Consider the following 21,715-nt stretch of genomic DNA (forward strand, 5'->3'; position numbering starts at 1 on the left):
ATTTAGGAAGAACACAATTATTCCACTTAAGAATCAGCCAGCAAACAATTTCCCAGGTATTAACCTCTGGAAATTGAATTTTTAAGATCAAGGCCATATTCCTTTAAAAAATGCACCGCGAGATCCTTAGGAATCACAGCCATCCTTCTCTAAGTTTACTTCTTTTCTTGTTGGTTAAGTTCTTCCTCCTGGCTACTTAAGGCCCTTTACCTCTCCCTCAGTTTCGGGCCCTCCCTGAGCTCTCATGCCTTTTCTTCCATTCCAGAGCCATAGGAAAAGCACCAAGTTAGGCAGAAATTCCATTTCTGCATTCATCAGACTGATAACAACCCAAGAGCCAACCGAATCAAACCAAAGGTAAACCAGCTCCAGCATGCAGGCTGCAGGCTGATGAGAGAGCAAGGAGCTTTGCAATAAGGAGCTAAGCACCCAGCTTCTCTGCAGGGCTGAGGCTAAGACCCAGCACGTCAGCACAGAGGTTGCTCACTGACACTTATGTTTAGGGAAAGGAAACCCAACAGCAGCCCAGTGCTGCTAGTATTTCTGATGCCTGCCCTCTGTTTCGTACTTTCAGAGCCTGTTTGGTGATGTAAAGCAAAACTGCTTCTGTGTTTGCTTTGCATTTGGGAGTGCAGCTGTCAAATTCATGATGTATGAGTGCTATCTTTATTCTGAGAGGCAGCCAATTAATTTCAGTACACCCGTTGATAAGTTTGGAGATGCGAGTTACAAAGCATTTAATGAGCAAAGAAAATATTGAATAATGGAAATAGAGATGTTCCCCTGCCCCCCACCACCCCAACTATGCACTTTCTAATACAGCATTCTCCAGCCTCCTCCCTCTGAGTTATGCCTATTTTAATTTGGGAAAGCACAAACATTGCATTTAGCAGAAGCAGGGAGTGACAGGCAGGAATTGCCTCTTTACATCAAAAGGAAAGAGGGCTTTTCTCACATGATTCTTCCATCCCATAATCTCCACGTTTCCTTTTACTGCTCTAACAGCGTGGTCACAATAATGTCACTTGGCAAAGTAATACTGGTAACATTCCCACATAAAGCTTCCTCTCCATTTGAAAGCCAGCCTTTGACGTAAAGCACTGACTCATCCATGCCTGTCCACAGCATTTGAGTGAATGGCATCAAGGAGATACTTGCCCAAAAACACACTTACAGGTGCTCCTGTCTCAATCTTTTTTTTTCACTTCAAAAACTCTCACTTTCTCTGGGCAGGAAATATCTTACCCATCTTCTTCATTGGAAATAAAGAAGAAAGCAAAGAAGCATCCCTCCGCCAAGACACAAGGTTGTCTATTCCAAAAGTAAGTAGCACCACGCAAAGTAACTTGCAAAGAAAAAATCTGAGAAGATGGGAAATCTCACACAGAATATGTCACTTCCCTTTGGATGCAGATGAAACAAAGCCTTCACCTCCAGCAATGTGAGGGATTCCTGATCCCAAAAGCACTGCACAAAACATGTGGATGATGAGAAACCTGTCCCAGGTCACGTCTGCAACCCGGGCTGTGGAGGGAGAGAAAGAACTCAGAGGGGTTTTTCAGCTAGTACTAAGTAAAATAAGGATTTACTTGGCTTTCCTCATTCATCCATCTACTTTACAGCATAAAACACAGATTGCTTCTACTCTCAGATATGTAAGATAGAGAAAGGAACACGGATGCCCGCGATGCGACTGCTGCAGGCTTTCCTGTGGATTAGGTTTCGGTAATCAGCACAGTGGAAGGGATTATACAAGGTTTGCTTTTCTGTTCCATGGAACTCCAGGGTGATTTTACACGATAACATGCTACACATTATAAATGAGATTTCTGAAGCATCATCAGGAATGTGGATAACCACGTGCTGCTAAAGCTGAATTTATTTCCCAATATCCATCTTGGGTGATTTTAGCAATCATTCTTCATGAAACAGCGTAACAAAACCAAAGCTGCACTGTTCCCAAACATGCAATGGAAAGAGGTTGGGCAATATGAGAACAAAGTGTTATTGTGCAGCTAAAGCTTGGTAAAGACAAAACCAATTATTTGAGGAGTCTTCCTTTTGTTACACTGATTTTCTTAGGCCACAGATTGTTCACTGAAGTATACTACAACTGCAGTTGTTGCAATTAATTTGTCTGGACAAAGAGAAATAGTTTTAAGTTGAAGATTTAGGTTGGATATCAGGAGGAAGTTCTTTACTATGAGAGTGGGGAGGTGCTGGAACAGCTGCCCAGAAAGGCTGTGGTTGCCCCATCCATCCCTGGAGGTGCTCAAGGCCAGGTTGGATGGGGCCACAGGCAGCCTGGGCTGGTATGAAATGTGGAGGTTGGCAGCCTTGCCTGTGGTGGGGGGTTGGAGCCTGATAATCCTTGAGGTCCCTTCCAACCCAAGAATCAAAAAGAGTGGACAGTAGTAAAACCTCATTAATAATACGAAAAAAGAATCCCAGTGGAACTTTCTGGATTTGTTTGGTTTTGAAACTACTGCAAGCACTTTCCTATTTGGGAACAGCTCTGAGTGTGGACAAGACATCAAAACCATTCCACATAGGCTTTATCTTCCCAAGCCGCCTGCAGGCGCTGAACCAAAACAAAACCATCCTATTTCAAAAGTGTGCTGGTTTGTATAACCACATTTATTTGTGCTATCTAAAAGCAGTTCCCTGGGGTGACAAGCTTCTTAAAACTCTTTGTCAATTCAAGAATAAGCTCAGTCTAATTATAAAAACTAATTAAAAAGTAATTTCAACGAATGATGACAATGAGATGAGGTTTTACCTGTCTGTAGGTGCATTGTGAGGCTGAGCTAAATTCAGTCACCTCTATTTGAGTAGCACAGAGGGATCAGTGCAACTAATGAACTGCTTGATGGGAAGGACCAGGGATGCTGAAACCTGGAGTGACAACGTTAATGAAAACAAGGGTCAGGTGAGGCAGTGGCACTGGAGAGGGACTCAACAGGAGAATAAGGTTGTTCCTATATTCATGGTGCCTTTGTATCATGGTCTGAATTTGTCACATGCAGGTGGACAGAGCTTGAAAACCAAATGCTGGCCTTCAGATGCTCCTGGAAATAAAGAATTTGCTGAAATGAGCTGCAAAATGTCTAAGTAAAGGCAAGCACTCCCTTCTACCCAATGCTATCTGTTGTAACAGATCACGAGCTCCCCGTTTTGCCGTATCTCACTGGTCTCATTTTACAGCTAATAAGTTAGCAGCATAAAATCATCAGAATCACTCTGGGGTCTAAAAGTCAGGATGGGCTCTGGCTCCACTATGCCCCGCTGTCAGCAGCCTGCTCTGCATGCAGCTGGCAGTCCACACATTGCTAAAAATATCGAGTCTGTCAGCCCAAAATGAGCCATCCCAGGAGTTTTAAAAGGCACTAAACAAAGCGCTGCCGATTTATGCAAGGCACCAAAATAAGCACACAAATCTGCCTGTATGCACAGAAAGCAGCCCTACTAAAAAAGCAATGATTCCAGCCATAATGGAACAAAAGCACAGAGAAACTTCATTCTCCCCTTAGTAGCATCATTCCTGGGATCATCCCTGCATCTCTTCGGTCTTGTACCCTCATTGCCTTGGTCTGTTATCTCACCATACACCATTGAAATTACCGCAAATACATGGCAAAAGCACGCTTGCAAAATGGAAACCAATTGTGCTCGCATTTTAGCATGTTTTCTTTTGGGTTTGTATATTTGGATAACTATATTTTAGAAAGAGAAAACAAGTTGGCTGCTGTATGTAAATGCAGAAACCAACCTGAAATACCTTTTTGTTCATTTTATTTTATGGAATAGATTTAATTAAGTAACCTATGTTGGAAGAAAACTCTTTGAGTCCCTGCTTTAGCAACCCCAGAGCAACTAAAAGACGTCTTAGTATCACTAAGGATGGAGAAGCCATTTTATATGCGCACACAGGACAGTCGCTAGCAGGAAAGACACAAGGACCAAGACACAGCCCTAGAGCACATTTCCTCATTAAAAGGCCATTATGTAGTCATATTTAAATAAAAATAAATTATAACAACTTGCTGTGATTTACTCATTTTAAACTTGCATAGTAATCGCACCAATAAACACTGTTACAGCATAGGAACCTGGCATACTTATAAAATAATTTTATGGAAATGGATTAATTAGTATGTTTACTCGTTAAGAAATTCTGGTCTATATTCTGATGATTTAATGTGTTTTAAATATACTTCATTCATGCAATGTAATAATTGGGTGTGTTACGTTTTGAATTATGAAAAGAGATTTGCTTCTGTGGAGCTGTTTCAAGCAGCTATTCAAAACAAGCACAGAAATCAGTGAAAACAGCAATTAGTAACTAAACTTAATGGGAAACGTGGTTTTAACCAGATATGCTGGATAATCTTCTCTGCAAGCCTGCCAGACTGCAGTTCCTTCCTCAGTATCTCAGGGCACTTCTGTTACTAAGAAATGTTCAAAGATCAGCATGTGTAAATGTAAGTTTAAAGAACAGAATAAAACCTTCCAATGGGAAATGAAAATGTTGACTCAAAAATCAGAAAGTGCTCAGACCACTGAGACATCCATTTAGTACAGACGGAGCTGGCAGGTGGGAGTTGTGACTGGAAGAGAAAAAACGTATGGTCTTACTTTATAGCCTATACACGTCTGGGTATATAGACACGTGTACACATAGACGTATCAAAGAATAAAACTGCAGATGCACAAATCACAATGGGATGTAACCAACTCAACCCTATGTGTTGCAGGCAGCAATAGTGATGTGAGCAGAAGGCTGCAGCAAGCTCCCAACCTCTTCCACTGCCTGCCCACACAGCCCTACCACGTATTTAAATACACTTTTCCCCCCTACGCACATCACTGCTGTTTACAATACCAACTTCACACAGGTTTGGAAACTCTAGTAAGAAGAAATGATAAAAATGCTGTTGTTGACAAATTGACGCAAAGCAAAATGCACTCAGCAATTATCCTGGAATGATTAACTGCATGCACACTGCAAGCAGCTTTGGATGCCACTCAGAATAGGTTCCAAGAAAACAACCGATGGATGATGAGCAAAATGTTTGCAATGCAACTTTGCCCACAGCAAAGAAATTGCACCATTTCTACCCAGGTCATGAACATTTTAAAAGTGGCCAGGATGAAACTTGGTAGCATATAAATATAAGAAAGAAAGACAAATGTACCCTGCGACCCTTTGCCTGGTGTTGCAATTGAGAATTATAGCACAGGTATAGCTCTGGGGAGAGTGAGTAAATCCAGACATGCTTTTTTTCCCAGCTTGTGGTCTCTTTGCTTTTCCATTCAACATGTGCACCTCAGAATATGAAATCAGTGGTGTCGGTATCAAACTGTAGTCACTACAGTACTTTTGCTAAACTAAAGGCAGTGTTATTCATGAGTTCATGTCTGGTATCCCCTTGGATGCAAGAGGTTGAGTGCAGAAGTGCTTCGCATAATGTTTTTCCATGCTGAGGGAAAACGAATTACTACTTTACTTCATCATTATCATAAAAGTTAATGGACTTGGATTGGAGGAAACATAGCCCAAGATGTGGTCTTAATGATCATGCTAGCCTTTAAGTAGTCACAGTGTGTACAGTGGTTAATAAAGGTTAATGTCTCCACTGCTGGAGAAATATTACATGGACCTTGACCAATACTTGTTCAAAAAATACGATGTAGAAGCTGAGAAACAACTCCACGTTAAAACAAAATCTCTCTAACTAAAGGTCTTCTAGACAGGCCGTTCACCTCACAAGGGAGGCTTCATCTCCTTATCCGTGTCCAAGATGCCAAACTCAAAATGTTTGGGAATGCTGAGCAAGGCAAGTGCTGCCTTGTAATCAGCCCCCTTCTGGATGGACAAGGTCAGCATGCAGAGGGGGTCAGAGATCCCAGGGCTACTGCTGCTCAGTGCTGAAGTACTGGGGACTCCAGGACTAGGGATAGAAGGACATTGAAAAGAGCCTTACTGATATTTACACTCTCTGCGTGTTGTTCACCTATACAAGTCCATTGCAGTGAATTAACCATAACACAGAAAAAAGAAGCGAGATGGAATGGAATATTTCTTTCCATGAGGACTTATTCCCCAACTGCCTTCTGCTCCTATGCCACCCGAGTACATGTTGAGAATAGGAAACGAAGTGGGTAACACATTATCAGACTAAAAGCAAATAAGGACTATTTTTAAATGCATTTTCCTGACATTATCATTCATCTTTTGGCAATCAGCACCACAGGGAACACACGGAAAAGGCTACATTTCCAAAATAAACTAGAAAAATACGAGCCCTTCCTTCAAAGCTCCCACCTCCCAAACCATCTCAGGGTTGGGGGACAGGCAGGCTGCAACCCACCAGGGTTCCTTGAAAAGTATCAGCATTTTTTTCTACTTTCACTCGTTTATTAAGCAAAGAAGGAATGTTTTGGAAAGAAAAATCTCATGTATCCCACATAGGTGTTGATGTGAGCTGGGTTACAAACCCACTGCGTATCTTCAATCCTTCTTGGCCAAGCACAGCATAACTCAAACCCATTCCTGGCACATTCATTCGCAGTACAGAATCACTCTAAATTTATTAATAGATTAGAACGATATGGCCAAAAACTTACTCAGGGTATAATCTTTAGTCCTGTGAAGTGAATGAAAATCTTGCAGGCTTTAGTGGATTTGGGGCCCTAATCCTTTCACTGATTTATCCACCCTGTTGGCATGGTGCAGACCCAAACCAGATCCCCCAGTTTTACCTTTAGGTCCTTCCTGCCTTCAAACTGCACATCCATACGACAACTCTAGGACATTCAGAAAGCCTTCCAACCATTTTACAAGCTTCCAAATGGAAAGAGGAAGCCATGGCCATACTCTACAGTCTCAGAAGCACTTACACAATATGTACAGGTGAGTGGATTTGCGCTGAGTAGGGTGAAAAGATCAAACGAGCTAAATAACACTCAGTACTAACACTGGGAGGATGGGACAGACGTTTTCTAGATGCTGATGTCCAAATCTCTAGAGCATGTATTTTAACATCAAGGGACAAAGCAGACACTGGTTTAATTGATACAAAGCTTAGCTTTACATGTATTTTGTGCACACCCCAGTTATGGATATCAGCTGGGACAGTGAGGCCAATGAGAGAACATAATGCTTTCACCCATGTCTTTGCATGCTGCTCTTCAGAGCTAGAAAGAAGAAAGGGTATGTGACCTCAATAGCATCCCTAATTGTACCTGATGCACCTTTTAGTTGCCCAGAATGGAGGAAATAATATCCCGCCAACAAAGCAGGAGTTGAATGACAGCTCATGAACCATCCTTATCTTCCTTTATTACAAACGGAAGGAAGACAAATTTCTTTCAAACCAACACCCACGGCAGCAGCAGCCAAACCCAACAGCTCGGCTTATTTACCACTGCTTCGCAGCGCACAGCTGTTAGCACGTCTTTTTAGGCATTACAGTGTTTGCCAAGCAACAATTAAAAATGGGACAATGCTTGAGTAAATATCATAAACCTTCTGTAATTAAATCAAAGCAGTCAAATATCTGCACAGCGCGGAATGGCAGAGAATTCCCAGATGAAGCTTGAAGTACGATACTGTTTGACTATTCTGAAACATTCAGGTTCAGAATGCTTCACTTTTAAGTTATTTTTTTAGTAACCTCCATTTAACAGGCTGCATACATTTCCCTGTAATCAACCTATGGAAGTACAAACACTATTGGACAGGTGTAACCGTCTTACTGCAACCTGACTGGATTACAGAGTATTACTAGCAACATTTGCTAAAGCTTCATCACGGACAGCTTCCAGGAGATGATTCCCCCCTCCTTAAATGGGGGGATTAAAAGAAAGTAACCTTAATGGGAGATTAAAAACTCCTTGTCATCAAAATGATGACAGCAGATAATGAAGGATCTGGATCAGCTGTTAACTAAAATGTGATGGGAAATATGGTGGAGTTGCCATCCATGGACATGCTCAAGAAATGTGGAGATGCGGCACTGGGGGATATGGCTTAGAAGGCAGATGGGGATTGGCTGACAGCTGGATTTGTTGATCATAGAGGTCTTTTCCAACCTTCATGATTCTATGGTTCTCTGATTCTATGGCACAACTGTACTGGACAGGTTTCCTAGCGCTCACCACCCTGGTCATGTTCACCAGCTCAGGAAGTGCCAACAGGCTGGAGCAAGAATGCTATAAAGGTCACGGAGTCTCACTTGAACATTATAACACAGAATTAAGAGGATCTATGCACTTTTGCCCTCTTCCCACTGCTACCCAGAGCAGTGCTGGATGCGTTCCTTCTCTCCCACACTCCCCATTCCCACGCACTGCCCCCAGCCCCTGCCAGTAACTGTTTATGCAGCTGCATTGAATAGTTAACTTTTTATAGTGAGGTAAAAATAGCCTAAGACTATTTTGGTGGGATTTGTTGTTGGGTTGTTTTTTTTTTGTTGGTTTTTTTTTGTTTTTTTTTTTTTTGGTTGGTTGGTTTCGTTTTCTTTCTGCATGTGTGGAGAGAGTACTTAGCCTGAATTAATTCCCCATGCAGCTCCCTGGACGCTTGAACACCAGGTGCTGCCACCAGTTCTGGAAGTCTGGATGCCAACAAAAGCTCTGTCCTCAAGGGGTGGTGCAGCCCTGGGGGAGGGCACGCTGGACCTCTCCATCCTTCAGGGATATTGGATATATCCAGCTTCCTGCGTGGCAATGAGCAGACTGGACAACCAAGGCTGCTTGTCACTGAGGGTGAGCCAGAAAGCTCTTGCCCACAGGACTGAATTCCCTCCTTCCAGCAGAATTTTTAATACAGGAGCAGCAGCCTCAGAGCGTGCTGCCAGCAGCGTCACAAATGACAGTGACTGCAGTCCTAATCAACCAGTGTCTGCGTCATCAAGAAAAGGGGAAAGCAATAACAATAATACAATGCCCTTAAACGCAGAGCAAATGGTTTGTAGCGGCGCGCCGCTGCCCTCCGAGCCAGCAGTTATGACGTGCTGCAAACAGGGCACTAAATTGCTGCTGTGCGAGCTGCTCAGAGCCAGGGCTGAGAGGAAACTTTCTGAGATCAATCACTGGAGCATCCACATCCCTTCAAAGCACTTTCAGGTCCCAACACATCGCCTGCTCTCAGCACCAGACCCTTCTCTGGCTGTCTGGGGGATGCACTCCATGAGCCCATGGAGGAGCAGACAGCCTTCCTCCTTTCTGACAATGGAAATAACACACTATTTGCATCTCAGTTCCACCTCCTGGGCCTCAAACCTTCACCAAGCACCTTTCAAACACTCATAGCTTGTGAACTCAGAAGGGCGAGGCTTCGCAAAGCACTCAGAAGGAGGAAATACGTGGATCAGGGGCTGTTGTCCCAGTGTTTCTTATGGGAGGCTAAAGAAAATGAAATTCTCCCACTCTGATTAAATTCAGAGAGAAGATGCAATCCACATAATGTAATGAGTTTTCGGACCTTCAATACTGAGAATTTGCTTGGTTGCTTTCTTAATTAAAAAGTTTATCTGCCATTATGATAATTTATTGGGTATCCAAGCAGTCTTAAGCACTGGCACTGAAATAATATTTAATCCATCCTTGCCAGAAAACCCCTGGAGCAGATAAGAGCAAGTAAATTACAGCCTTCTTTGCAGCATGACAACCTAGAGTTAATACTGGACACTAAAAAACACTCCTAAGGTATCATAGCACGTGGGAAGGTTTTTTTCCTCAACTTAGTCCAGGTGCCACTAGTAAATGGATTTATGGTTGGATGGGAGGGATAACAGAGAATTCGGGTGCTTTGTCGATGGGTGCATGCAGATGATAAGAGACAGCAAATTTGACAAGACAATATGCAGACCTGAAAAATACAACAGTGACCAGCAACAAAAACCTACAAGCAGAGCCAACACCGTAGTATGTAGACATGTTTCCTCTCACCTCTGTTTCTTTTTTAATGCATTAAATATAAGTACAACCACTACGCAATGCAGCACATGGCGTTCCCATCTGCTCCATCAACAACTCTTACTCAGCGAAGATGAGAGAGCAACACGCTTTCACCTCCTTCCCACCAGAAACTTAGGGCAGGCTCACCAGCCACAACAAACCCCACAAACCCTCCTGCTTTCCCACAGAAGCTGCTCTCCATACCCCCATGGACTGCCTGCCCACCTCCTGCCTCTCCCCGTTCTCAGCTCCCAGATTTCCACTCCTTGCAGGTGCCCATAGGTATGACAGGAAGATGCATTCCTCCCCATACAACGCTGCTCTGAGGTGCCTGCCTGAGTGTGCTCTGACACAGCTAAAAAGAAGCTCAAAAAACAGGCAAAAATAATTAGCATTGTATTTGGGGACATCTCAGAGAAGAATATTTGCAGTTTCAGCATTTGCACATGGTTTTTGCATTGCCAAGACTTCATTTCAACTGAACAGGAGTCAATGTAAAACCACATGAAACTACAGTCAGTGCTGACCTGACAACAAAAGCACTTTGGGAATGTTTTATGTGCTCTTTAAAGGCCTGTAGAGATCTATAGATGACCTTTAGCCATGGAGAGAATAAATCTTGTGCTGTATGCTAGTCCTGCACTGCCCTGAGAAGGGGAAAGGTCTTAGCACAGGGTCAAAACACCTTGGGTCAGGATCCAAGGCACAGAGCATAAGTAGGGCAAGGAAAGCGAAAGCAGGCTTCAAGCTCATCTCAAACTCACAGCTCATGGACACGATGTAAGCAACTGGAGATCCTTCTCATGTTATTATTTCAAGTCAGAAATCCTACTGAAGCTAAAGACTTTACCATAAGTCCTTCAGGTGCAGATATAAGGCTAAGTCAGGGAGAAAGAGCTCGTAATTTAGAAGGTACCAAAACAGAGCAGATGCATCAAGACTTGAACTCAAGTCTTTCAATACTTTAAGAGTGAAAACATCCTTCCAACGCACTTCCAATGTACAATGGTAATATTATATTTATTTGTGATTTTGTTTTTTTTTAAGGTTTTTTTGTTTGTTTGTTTTCTTTTTTTCAGAAAGTCTGGATGGTTTGGCACTCTTCTACACTAATACTGAATTCTCTATTTATAATGATTCCCTTGATGCTATAAATGACAACAATTCATGTGATGGTGCTACAGCTTGGTTGAAAACAACAGTAGTTGTAGTGACATTTACAGACTAATTTAGGCTTACCCCCATGACTGGAAGATCTTTTAAGATCACTTCAGTGGGAGCTTGCCAAAAGTGATGGATTTCCAATGCAGGGAATAACGTCTTCAGTACAGAAAGGTATTATTCAGTCTTTAACAGTTATCTACTAAACATAGCTTTTAAGAGTACGTCTTCACAGACATAAGGAAAAGTAGCATGGCAAAATTTCTTGTTACCAAGCATCTCCTAAAGTGGTTTTAGATAAAAGAAAAGGTTTGCATTGGTTCTGAATCACAAATTGTTCTTTTCTGTGTCTGTCTTAGTACCAAGCGGTTCATTCTTCTGCAGTGAGTGTCTGGAGTAAGAAACTTTTATGTAGTGGTGCATCCAAACCAGACCCTTTGCAATCTCTTGTGCCTCAGTTTGAGAAAAGGCCGTGTGTAGCTGAGCCCATAAATTAACATAAGCTGCAAATACCATTATCGCATGTCCTTGTTTATCAAACTCTGCTCAAAGCAAAGGCTTACTTACAGTGAAGTTCAGCTCCCTCATTTATCAGAGCTGCTCTAGCCTGATTTCATGCATCAGTAACATTTTTGGAGACATGAATAACAGGAGGATGGAATAGACGCTTTTGTGAAGTAATTATTTCACTTTAGTCTTCTTTAACTACTCATCCAATGACTGCATGGAGAAACTCATGGTGCTCTTCAAGAATCTTCCCTGTCTGACTCACTGTGCAAACCTTAGCTCATCAGCTATACCATATTTCTTCATGCTCCATTTTGCAAATGCAACTGCAATGAGTCTGTAAGTCCCATTCCTGAGAGTGAATCCTAGTTGTTTTCTGACAGCTTGTCTACAGCCTAAAAGCAGGTAAAGAAAAAGGACTTACAGAAAATGAGGAAACAGACTCAAACCTAAAACAACTAACAAGGAGAAACCTGCAGGGCCACTCAGTGCTCTGTAGCACAGCAGAGCAGGCAGTGATCCCCAAGCGATGAGGATCAAACCTTCCTGTCCAAAAACCCTGAAATAATTATCCACTATGTGCATCATTTGGAGGGGGAAAACAGTCTTCCACCTAAAGGGTTTGCTACTCAGCAGGGTGGCTGGGGGAGAGACAAGATACATGGCCACAAATCTGTCCCCATCCCATCCCACATCCTGTACCACTGCTGAAAACACGGGTTTTAAGACAAAGTTGTGTCTTAACAACTTACATTTTAAGACACAACCTGCTTCCTCAAAGAGGTGCCAATAGCAATTTGAGATATGTATGTAAAAAGGCATATTTAGAGAATGCTTCTCTGCCAGAGTACTCGACGCATCGCTTTTACCTAAATTATCCATAATCACGTGTAGGACTACCTTTTCCCTATTTTAATGCACTGAATAAAACCACCAGTTGACACCAGGGGGGAGAGTCCATGATTTTGCTTTATGTTACTTGTAGCCTCAAGTTGGTATGTAGGTAATGCAATGTGCTGGTGATTGGGATTTAGATTCCCTTACATAGGGAAGTGATTTGTGAGCAATTGCATTTCAGAAAGCTCTGACAGTGCTTCGGACCGAGCACTCTCCAGCAGAGAAATAAATTCTCCTTATAGTATCTGGAAATGTAAAGCAAAAGCTTCAGATGAGTGGAAGCCCTTGGTACTCAGCAGCATGGGTCCCCTCAGACCCCATCCTTCTTTCACCTAAGACTGTAATAGCACTACAAAAACACCACATTAATTCTCCTACGGCAAGATTTCAAGAGACCTGCGTTGCCTCACAAGAAGGGTTATAAGGAACCAGAAGGAGCCAGTTCAGAATAATTAAACCTGAAAGTCTTCTCAAGCACTGTTAAAAGGCAAAGGACCTCCCGTAGCGACTGATGCCTTGAAGTTACAAGCTCTGTGGAGTGCGCAGCAGCTGAGAAGCTGTGGCAGGCTGCTGGGTAAAGACACTGAAAACTTGGTTATCCACCAGCACACACACACGGGTTAGAAGCGGAGAGAGCATACAGTCTGAAAGCACAATGTTACAGACTGAAGGCAATGCCATGCATCCTTCCTTGTGCAACTTCATTTTTTACAAGAAACATGCAGCGTTCCTGTAATGAAGTAGTGGCAGGCACATGAGAAAACACTTCTGACACTGCAGGTAATGGAAATCCATCTCCTGAAAATTGGGAAGGCCTGACAGAAAGCAAAACGATGCCCCTGATGCACCTCCCCATCACCAGCATTGCTGCTGACTGGGTGTCTGCTCTCATTACAATCATCAATTGTTCATTTCTCCCGAAATAAACCTCGTAATGATCAAAGTTATCATCAGACCTAATGCAATATTTGCAGGTGTTTGCCCTTCTAAAGATTTATGACATTTATTTATCACTTAGCCAAAAGAACAAACAGATGTCTGAAGTTGGTTATTAGCAGCATCGGCAGCCATTTAAGTCAATAATGTCCTAAATTGATCCACATGCCTCAGAGACCTGGCTCTGCTCAATTAGGCCCAGCTGAAACAGCTCCCCAAAAAAATGAGCTGTGACCTTGCTCACCACTATACCTTAAAGGACATAAAGTCAATAACAACCACAACTGCAACTTACTTTGCAGTAGAGAGAAACCAACTAAAAGTTACTTCCTAGCATTAAAAAGGAGACTGCAAACCCAAGGAGGTGCAGAATTCTCATGATTTTATGATGCCAGTTGGAGAGGAACAGAGTAGAACAAGAGATGCAACCACCTCCTTCTTGAAGGAAGGGTTCTGAGGATGCTAGATTACTGACTCTAGTAGAACCAACAGTGGTTGGCAACCCTGCCCCCAGCAGGAGGTTGGAACTAGATGACCTTTAAGATCTCTTCCAACCCAAACCATTCTATGACCTATAAACTGGTAGTAAAATCTCCACGTAACATATCAGTTGCAAAACTTTTTGCAAATGCACAAAACCCAGAGTGACTGCACAAGGTGAGGCAGAGTTTGCACTGACAGAGCACTTAGCTCTCCCCAGCCTCCTGTCACTGTAGGATCTCCATCACCAACCTCCAGACCTTACACTGTATGCAAACAGAGGTGATAGGGCTACAAGGAGAATGGACCCACAAGGCAGGAAGCCAGGATGGATCAGCAGCTGCTTCCCAGCCACACCCATGGCAGAGTGCTTCCCACATGGATTTGGGGCAGCATGGCACAGGGAGCATTCCAACATGCTGCACAAAGCATTCTGGAGGGCTTCAGGGTCAGGTGTGTGCCCCGAGGATTAGTACGACCTGTGCTATGAGCATTTGTTCCATCATTTGAGATTATGGATTGCTACAAAACATAAACTGTGCTGCCAATGATGTGACCATGGGTCAGCCAAGGATTTATCTGCAATAAACAGTACTTGTAAAAAGGCAAGGTTTAAGCAGGCAAGAGTACGTCAGTCTGCCTCTTTAGGATTAGGGAGAACAGCATGTTCTTCCCAAAACATCCAGTTATCCGTTCTTGTTTTGACACTTCTGTCCATTTCTCCTCTTTCTTTTCCCTCTTTTTGAGGCAATAATTAGATATTTTTGAAAGAGTCTCTTCCGAACAGGGACCCATACCTCACTATTTTCATACCACTCTTTTTGTCTTATGATCTAACCCATCTGTGTCCTAACTCTTCCCCTACAGCACCTTTAAATCACAGAACTATACTCCATCCCTTATAAAACCTCCCCACTTAAGATTTCGTCTTATCCTCAAGATCAAGAACTCTCAACTAAGTACAATCTGTATTTAAATGAAAACATATGTACAGCGTACATAGTAATGTAATTTCCCTCCATCTATTGTGCAACCCAGGCTTTTGTGCAAACAAACCAGATTAAAGGAGAAGAGCCAAAGACTTAATGCAGAGGATCAGTGCCATCCAGTTTTCTTCCAGTTCTGCTGGCTTAGTCAGCTTAGGTGGAACATGATGCCTCATTCCAAAAGTAACTGGCCTTACTTCTAGAGTTTCCTTTGAATACTTATGGAGAAAGGCACTGGGAAACCCTTCCCCATCTGGCCAGTTGGTGTTCATTCACAGGGCTTGAAATAAGAGTGTATAAGGTAGAAAATAGGAATGTAGGAGCAGGACTAAAAAGTCTCAGCCATGCTTCTTGGGTAGTTATACAAGATCCATGACCAAGCAGTATGGAAGCTCCTATCCCATACCTTGCCTGGATTCTTACTGCAGGCATCAGTGTCACACAGAAAACTACAGACATATTGTACCATTAACCACTGTATTAATGCAGGAGGTGCCCTGTGAGAGCTAACCTCAGTGAAAGAACCCAGTGAAGCATTTTGTTTCTATCTTCCTCCAGCTCATAGTTCCTAAATTCAACAATATAATCCGTGCCACTGAGAGTTCAATTAATTAGGCAAGCTCAGCTTCTAACAGAGGCTGCAACTCCAAAGGGAAGACAAGGAGAAGGCTGCTTCCTGAGGAAATCCTATCCTAAGCCATTCAACAGTGAAGTTCAGAAATGATCTTACTTTTGACAGTTGCTGTTCGAGTGCAGTTGTAGAGGATGGCCAGCTCCCCAAACACCTTGCCCGGTCCCATGGTACACAGCTTCACACCTTCTTTCGTCACTTCAACCTTCCCATCTGTGTGAAGGGAAACAAAACAACAACAAAAAAGCTATTTAAAATGGGAAATTTCCTTCAGACAAAGCAAACACTATGGAGAGGAGCATGTAACCTCAGGAAAAGCTGAAAAAGCCTTGTATGTATACATATAAGCTTTCAATGCTTGAGCTTTCTTAGTGGAGCATCTGTCAGGAAACAGTAGTATATTAAGCTCACTGTCAACTCTGCTTCATGTATTACACTTCAGGTGAAATTTTCTTCGTTTCTTTTTTAATTAAAAAAGAAAAAGGTTGAGGTCTGTAACACCACAGATGAAAACCATGGAGCAATTTTGCTCATTTTCACCAAGCAACTAATCCCCGAGCACACTCATCCGTGAATAACACAGCTATTACCAAAAGGAAAATTACTTTGACCCATGGCTGTTATTTAATTCACATCCTACAGAACCTTTTGTTTGTGAGCATTTCACCCTAGGACAGCAACTCTGTTCCGTCTGCTTGCCAACCCTGCCAAGAGGAGATGTGCAAGGGGGATTTAAAAGCAGCAGGTGAATGGAAAGAAAGCAGCTCAGGACCAGTTTATGGTTTGTCTGATCCAGAACCTATGCATTTATATGTTGAACACCAAGAATGGCCTGTAATGCTTCAAAAATACATGCAGTAAGACACAGAAGTGTCATCCCAGCCTCCATCAGCACACGGTCTGCTTCCCACATCATGCCCAGGTATCACAGAAGACATTGAGAATCAAGATGAAGGCACAAATACCGCACACCACATTTTAATTTAGTCTTTATGGTCCTTTACAGCATCAACCATTTCTCCTGGTACACCAGAAGCATAATGGTGATTAAACTGAAATTCTAACTTTATAGGTATGGAGACTTCTCACCAAAATATTTGGATACAATCAAGAATATGAAAGACTATGCCCTACAAAACTTAAAGCTAAAGCAAACTAGTTCTAATTACAGAAGAACGGATCAAAAAGGCTGAAGTTATTTGGCTTGCATATGGTTATCCCACCTTACTTTGAGTTTCAAGGCATAGCTACAGAGCTGAGCAAAAAACCAGAGGCCTCAGGAGAGCCCTGAGAAAACAAGAGATGCTCAAATTCCATGTTGTTTCAGTCTCATGGATAACTCAAAAAGAGAAAGCTTACAGTTTGCATTTCCCATGCCCCAGAGGTGGTACAGGGTTTGGTTTGGTTGTCAGTCAGCAAAAGAAACCAACAAGACTTTCTTTTGATGAATTCTGTAAGGATCTTCTACATGAAAACTGCTTGACTTTGGAGGCATTCAACAATAAACACCAAAACTTTGCTTTACAAAGATTTACATGCTCATTTAACATTTGGATTCAGACTAGCTTTATCCCTCATGTTTTAAGCAACTGAATGGAAAAAGCGTTGGACCTTTGACATGCCTGCAAGTGAACGTGGCTGCCTCTCCTTCAGTACGCTACAGGACAAATGTGCTGCCTAATTACAATTGATTGCACCAGAGCAAGTGTCCCGTTCTCCTGCTGTGCAATAAAGCAATCTGGAACAGGAAGCACCTGACAATAAACTTGACAGAGCATGAGCCAAAGTCACCTCCCTTGAAAACACAGGGCCTGACAGCCCTAAAGAGAAGGGATTTCATCCCTTTGCTCTTCCTAGCTGGCAGCCTATGCAGGGCACCTTCCATGCAGGGAATAAATTGCTCGCAGAAGCCAAAAGAAATGCAAAGCAATACTGATCATTTAATGGAGATTAAATGTGCACCTTCCTCTGACATCTCTGGAAGGCAAATACAGAATATAATACAGGTGATACTCATGGCAAGAAGAAACCATTGACAAATACCATGCTTCTGCTGAAGCACTGAGTGCTACTGAATTCAGTATTGATATTTCATTTACAGCACAGCTGCCTTTGCAGAGAATCAGCCTGCATTCAAACCATATGTTTTTCTATGAGCCGTAAGAAAGCATTCAATATCAAAGGAGGACACACAGGTATTTTTAATGTAGACAGAACATAAAGTAAAATAAAAGTCTCATGTCTTCACATGACACACACTCCCCTGTGCAATGATAAAGCAGAGCTCCCAGGCTGCTTTGCTTTGATGAAGACACATGGTTCTTCATCAAATTGAGTCCATCCAATAAAACATGCAATAGCACCTCCATCTCAACCGCATCCATGCTCCAACAAACTGAACTACAAGCCAAACTGCACTCATGTGACTCTTTCAGTTAGTAAGGTTGTTTATAATCCTAATAATTAAATGGTCATTTTCTCTTTCCGGGTGCGGAGAAAAAAAGATTAAGATGACTTGAAGAATTTGTCAGCCAGTATGTAATTCATATAATGGGCAAACTTCTTGTGCTGTTCTCCCCATCTCTATCGCTGCTTCTTTCTTTCTCCTCTTGGGCAATAAAGGAGTTATTTGGAAAGACCAATGTTTTCCTTCACTTTCAATTGCGTATCTTAGCAATGCATGGATGGGACTTGGCAGTTTTATCACTTTTCAGGTGATTTGTCTCAGTTTAGATCCTGGACCCTAAAAAACCCTAAAAAGATTGGTCAAAACTCCTGGTAGGACTCTGATTTGTTTTCTCTGCAGTTACAAGCAAGAATTACAAACAGAAACACAGCATATTGCAGAAACTAGGACAATAAAAAAGCAAGACTCAGTGTGAGCTCAGCAAGAGGCACATAGGCAGCATGATACAGATTTGGGCACTAAGTGCTAAAAAAGAAGAAGGATTGTAGAGGGAATTCCCACTCGATGCTGTGCAGAATTCATGAGTGGTTCCTCACTGCATTGTTGCATCCATGCTGGACCTCAGCCTTATTTATTGGATGCTGTTCAAGCTCTGCTCTGAAGGCAGAGAAGCAATTATTGCTAGTTAGTTTTCTTTAGGAACTATCACTGTAGATCTGCAGATTTTCCTGAACACCAATGAATATATTTCAAGTGCCAAGCCTGTGATGAGGCAGGAGTTATTGTGTTATATAGCAACGTTTCCCACTCCGAAGTGCCCAACAGGCAAGAATCGATTTAGAATTTAATTTACTTCAACAGTACTTGCGAAGAAAATGATACATTCACAGGTGGGGGAAAGAGAAGCAATGAAAGACAAGGGGCTAAAATCACGCCCAAATGGAAGACAAGGGGCTAGAGCCCCCACCACATGGGAGAGAAGGGGCTAAAGCCACTACCTGTCACCAGCCAGTCCCCCACCAGCACCCCGGCCCCTGCAAGCACTGATATCTTTCTTCTTTAAGCCAAATTTGGGTAAGTTTTGCAGAAGAACCGCAATAGGTGGAGAGAAAAAACAACAAAAAACGCATTTTGCCAAATCTGAAGTCATGTTCCCAAACATGGCAGCACTGCGAGTTGTCAAGAGAATGTTTGGAATAGGGAGAAAAATGGAGTTATTCTTTAGACGCTTCCTTGGAAAACATTAAACAACTTTGGATGACTTTTTCCAGAATTATTTCATTGCAAGCTGGCATCTGCAACAGCAGTTTAAAGCTCAACACCTCTGAGTTCTGCAAATGCTACATACTAAATGATACACAACTGGTTTTTAATGTTTGATGTAAAGAAATAGACTGGGGGCAGAGTTAACATGTGACATCTCAGGAGCAGCAAATAGCAGCAATACCCCCTTGGTTTTAAATTCAGACCTACTCCAGAAGACGGATGAGAGGAGCTGGGGGAAGCTGCAAACCCAAAATAAGAGGAGGGCACAACAGCAAAGCCAAGCACCAGAAGGTCAAAGTAGCCCCAGCAAAGCAGAGCTGCACACTGGATGCTTGTAATTTGAATTATAGGGGTGACACAACAGGTCCATGGCAGAACCTGGAGGATCCAGCCCACATGGAGATGCACATCCTCAAATACCAGTCAGAATAGTTACAAATGTGTATGTGTGAGACATGCATCCTCTCTCACCAAACTTAAATGCCCAAATCCTCACTATTGGGATATAAACATGCAGGAAGCAGATAGGTCACCTTACGAATCCCTTCCGTTCTCAGTATCTTTTGTCTCTGAATTACTTCTGACAGTTTTAGACTAAAGGTGTGTATGTGCAGTTTCACAGCTTTCACAGGCAAGTGTTGCATAATGAATTTGTTTGCTCTCTCTGAAAGAGAGAGGGATAACGAGGACTGAGGAGACAATGAAAATGTGAAGGTAAAATAAATCAAATGCACAGCGCCCTGTGCAGCCCCAGCCCTGGTTTGCCAGCCGTGGGCTCTGTACTCCTACACAGAGCTGCCCCACTGCTTTTGGAAGCTGAATGTGAAATAAAGTCAACGAAAGAGAACAGATGAGCTTATCGCTAGGTAAAATACTGAACGCTTTTCAGGGAACACCGGGCTTGTTTGCTTTTCTAAGTCAACTCAGTCTTATCTCAATAAAAAAAAAAAAATATATGTTCCAATCTCTAGAACAAACAAACCCAACCTCAGCAACAAACAAACAAACAACCTGAACGCAGACTGCGTTCCCCAAAGCAGGCTGCTTTGTGCAGGTGCTGCTGTCACGCCGAACTCATACCTTGGCTCCTGATCTGGTACTGCCAACCACAATGCCCACAAGCACAGCTCGCCTCATTTTGGAACTCCAGGCCTGCTGTGAGCACAAACCATGGTGCACCCAGAGATCCTTTTGGATACAAGGATGCTTCAGGATTTTGACATAGAACACTGCAAAGTTTGCTGCTGAACGCTCTAAGTGTTTTGTTCACCTGGCTCAGGCAGCTGTGGGATTAGGCTGAGTTTATTTCCTAGCTACAACACTCTTCAGTGCTCTGGCTTTCATTTCCTGGCTTTTCAAAATAGTTTGGAAGCATTTCAAAAAGTCATCCCCCCCAAAAAACCCCAAAAGAACATTCCAGCTATAAACCTATAAAATGCTGGAACTGACCAGTCAATTTTAATTTCTTCTTTTAATTAAAATGAAAGCTCCATTTAGTAAGCACTGTGATAAGTGATGGTGGGACGTGCCATCATTGCAATCTCTTATTAAAACACAACAGAGCAAAACCAACAGCTAAGATCCTTTGAACAGCAAAAGGATAATGATAAGAGAACGGATACACCAAAATTACTAGCAGGCACCTCACACAGAGATTTGAAATTCACAAAAAATAAGAACAGGCAAAAAGTGATAACCATTTACACACCGATTATTTCTTACCCTTCATTATTGTGGGACTAACATTTTACACGGCCTGATAGTGATAGGACAAGGGGGAATGGCTTTAAAGTAAAAGAGGAGAGGATTTAGGTTAGGAGGAAATCTTTTAATCAGAGGGTGATGAGATGCTGGTACCAATTGCACAGAGAGCTCTGGGTGCCGTTTGTGGAGGTGCCCAAGACCAGGCTGGATGTGGCTCTCTGCAGCCTGGTCTGGTGGCTATCAACCCTGCGCATCCCATGGCAGTAGGGTTGGAGCTAGATGAAATTTAAGATCCCCTTCAACCAAAGACATTCTATGACTCTATGGTCATATACACTGTCCACCCACATGTAAGTACACAATGAATATGGCTTGGAACACATAATGCCAAACACATACAGCTCTCATCCTGTGCCAAAAGCTCAGCAACTTCTCTATGGCAAAAAGTCAACCATTTTTTCAGAAAACAGGTAATTTTCCATGAAACCAAAACACTTTACCACCACAAGAAGCACTGCTGGGTTCCAAAGCACCTCCAGAACAAACTGAAGCACATCAACCACACCTGAAAAGCATCATATGTGAAGGAAGGACAGGTTTGCAACATTTTCTGCGTGGGAGAGCAGGGAAAACAGCATCACTAGCTCAGCATAAATCCTATGAAAAATGTCAAGCGTGACAAAAACCATCCAAAACAATCAAGATGAGAACAAAGAGTACAAAGAAGTGTCAAGAGCAACCAAACTGCTGACTCCTCAGGGATTCCCACACATAAGG

The 21,715-nt window shown here is 42.6% G+C and overlaps 1 protein-coding gene across 4 annotated transcripts in view; it reads right to left on the minus strand.

Moving 5' to 3' along the window:
• Positions 1 to 21,715, minus strand: part of PRKG1 (protein kinase cGMP-dependent 1) — a 316,142-nt gene that overhangs the window by 189,028 nt on the left and 105,399 nt on the right. For 3 of the 4 annotated variants that reach the window (XM_015866196.2, XM_015866197.2, XM_015866199.2), the window contains exon 3: positions 15,661 to 15,774. In XM_015866196.2, coding sequence (XP_015721682.1) covers positions 15,661 to 15,774 — 114 coding nt within the window. Of the gene's footprint in view, positions 1 to 15,660; positions 15,775 to 21,715 lie in introns of those variants that run through there. The other variant, XM_015866200.1, reaches the window with a different exon arrangement.

Source organism: Coturnix japonica, chromosome 6 (assembly GCF_001577835.2).
Source record: "Coturnix japonica isolate 7356 chromosome 6, Coturnix japonica 2.1, whole genome shotgun sequence".
Classification (NCBI taxonomy): Eukaryota; Metazoa; Chordata; class Aves; order Galliformes; family Phasianidae; genus Coturnix; species Coturnix japonica.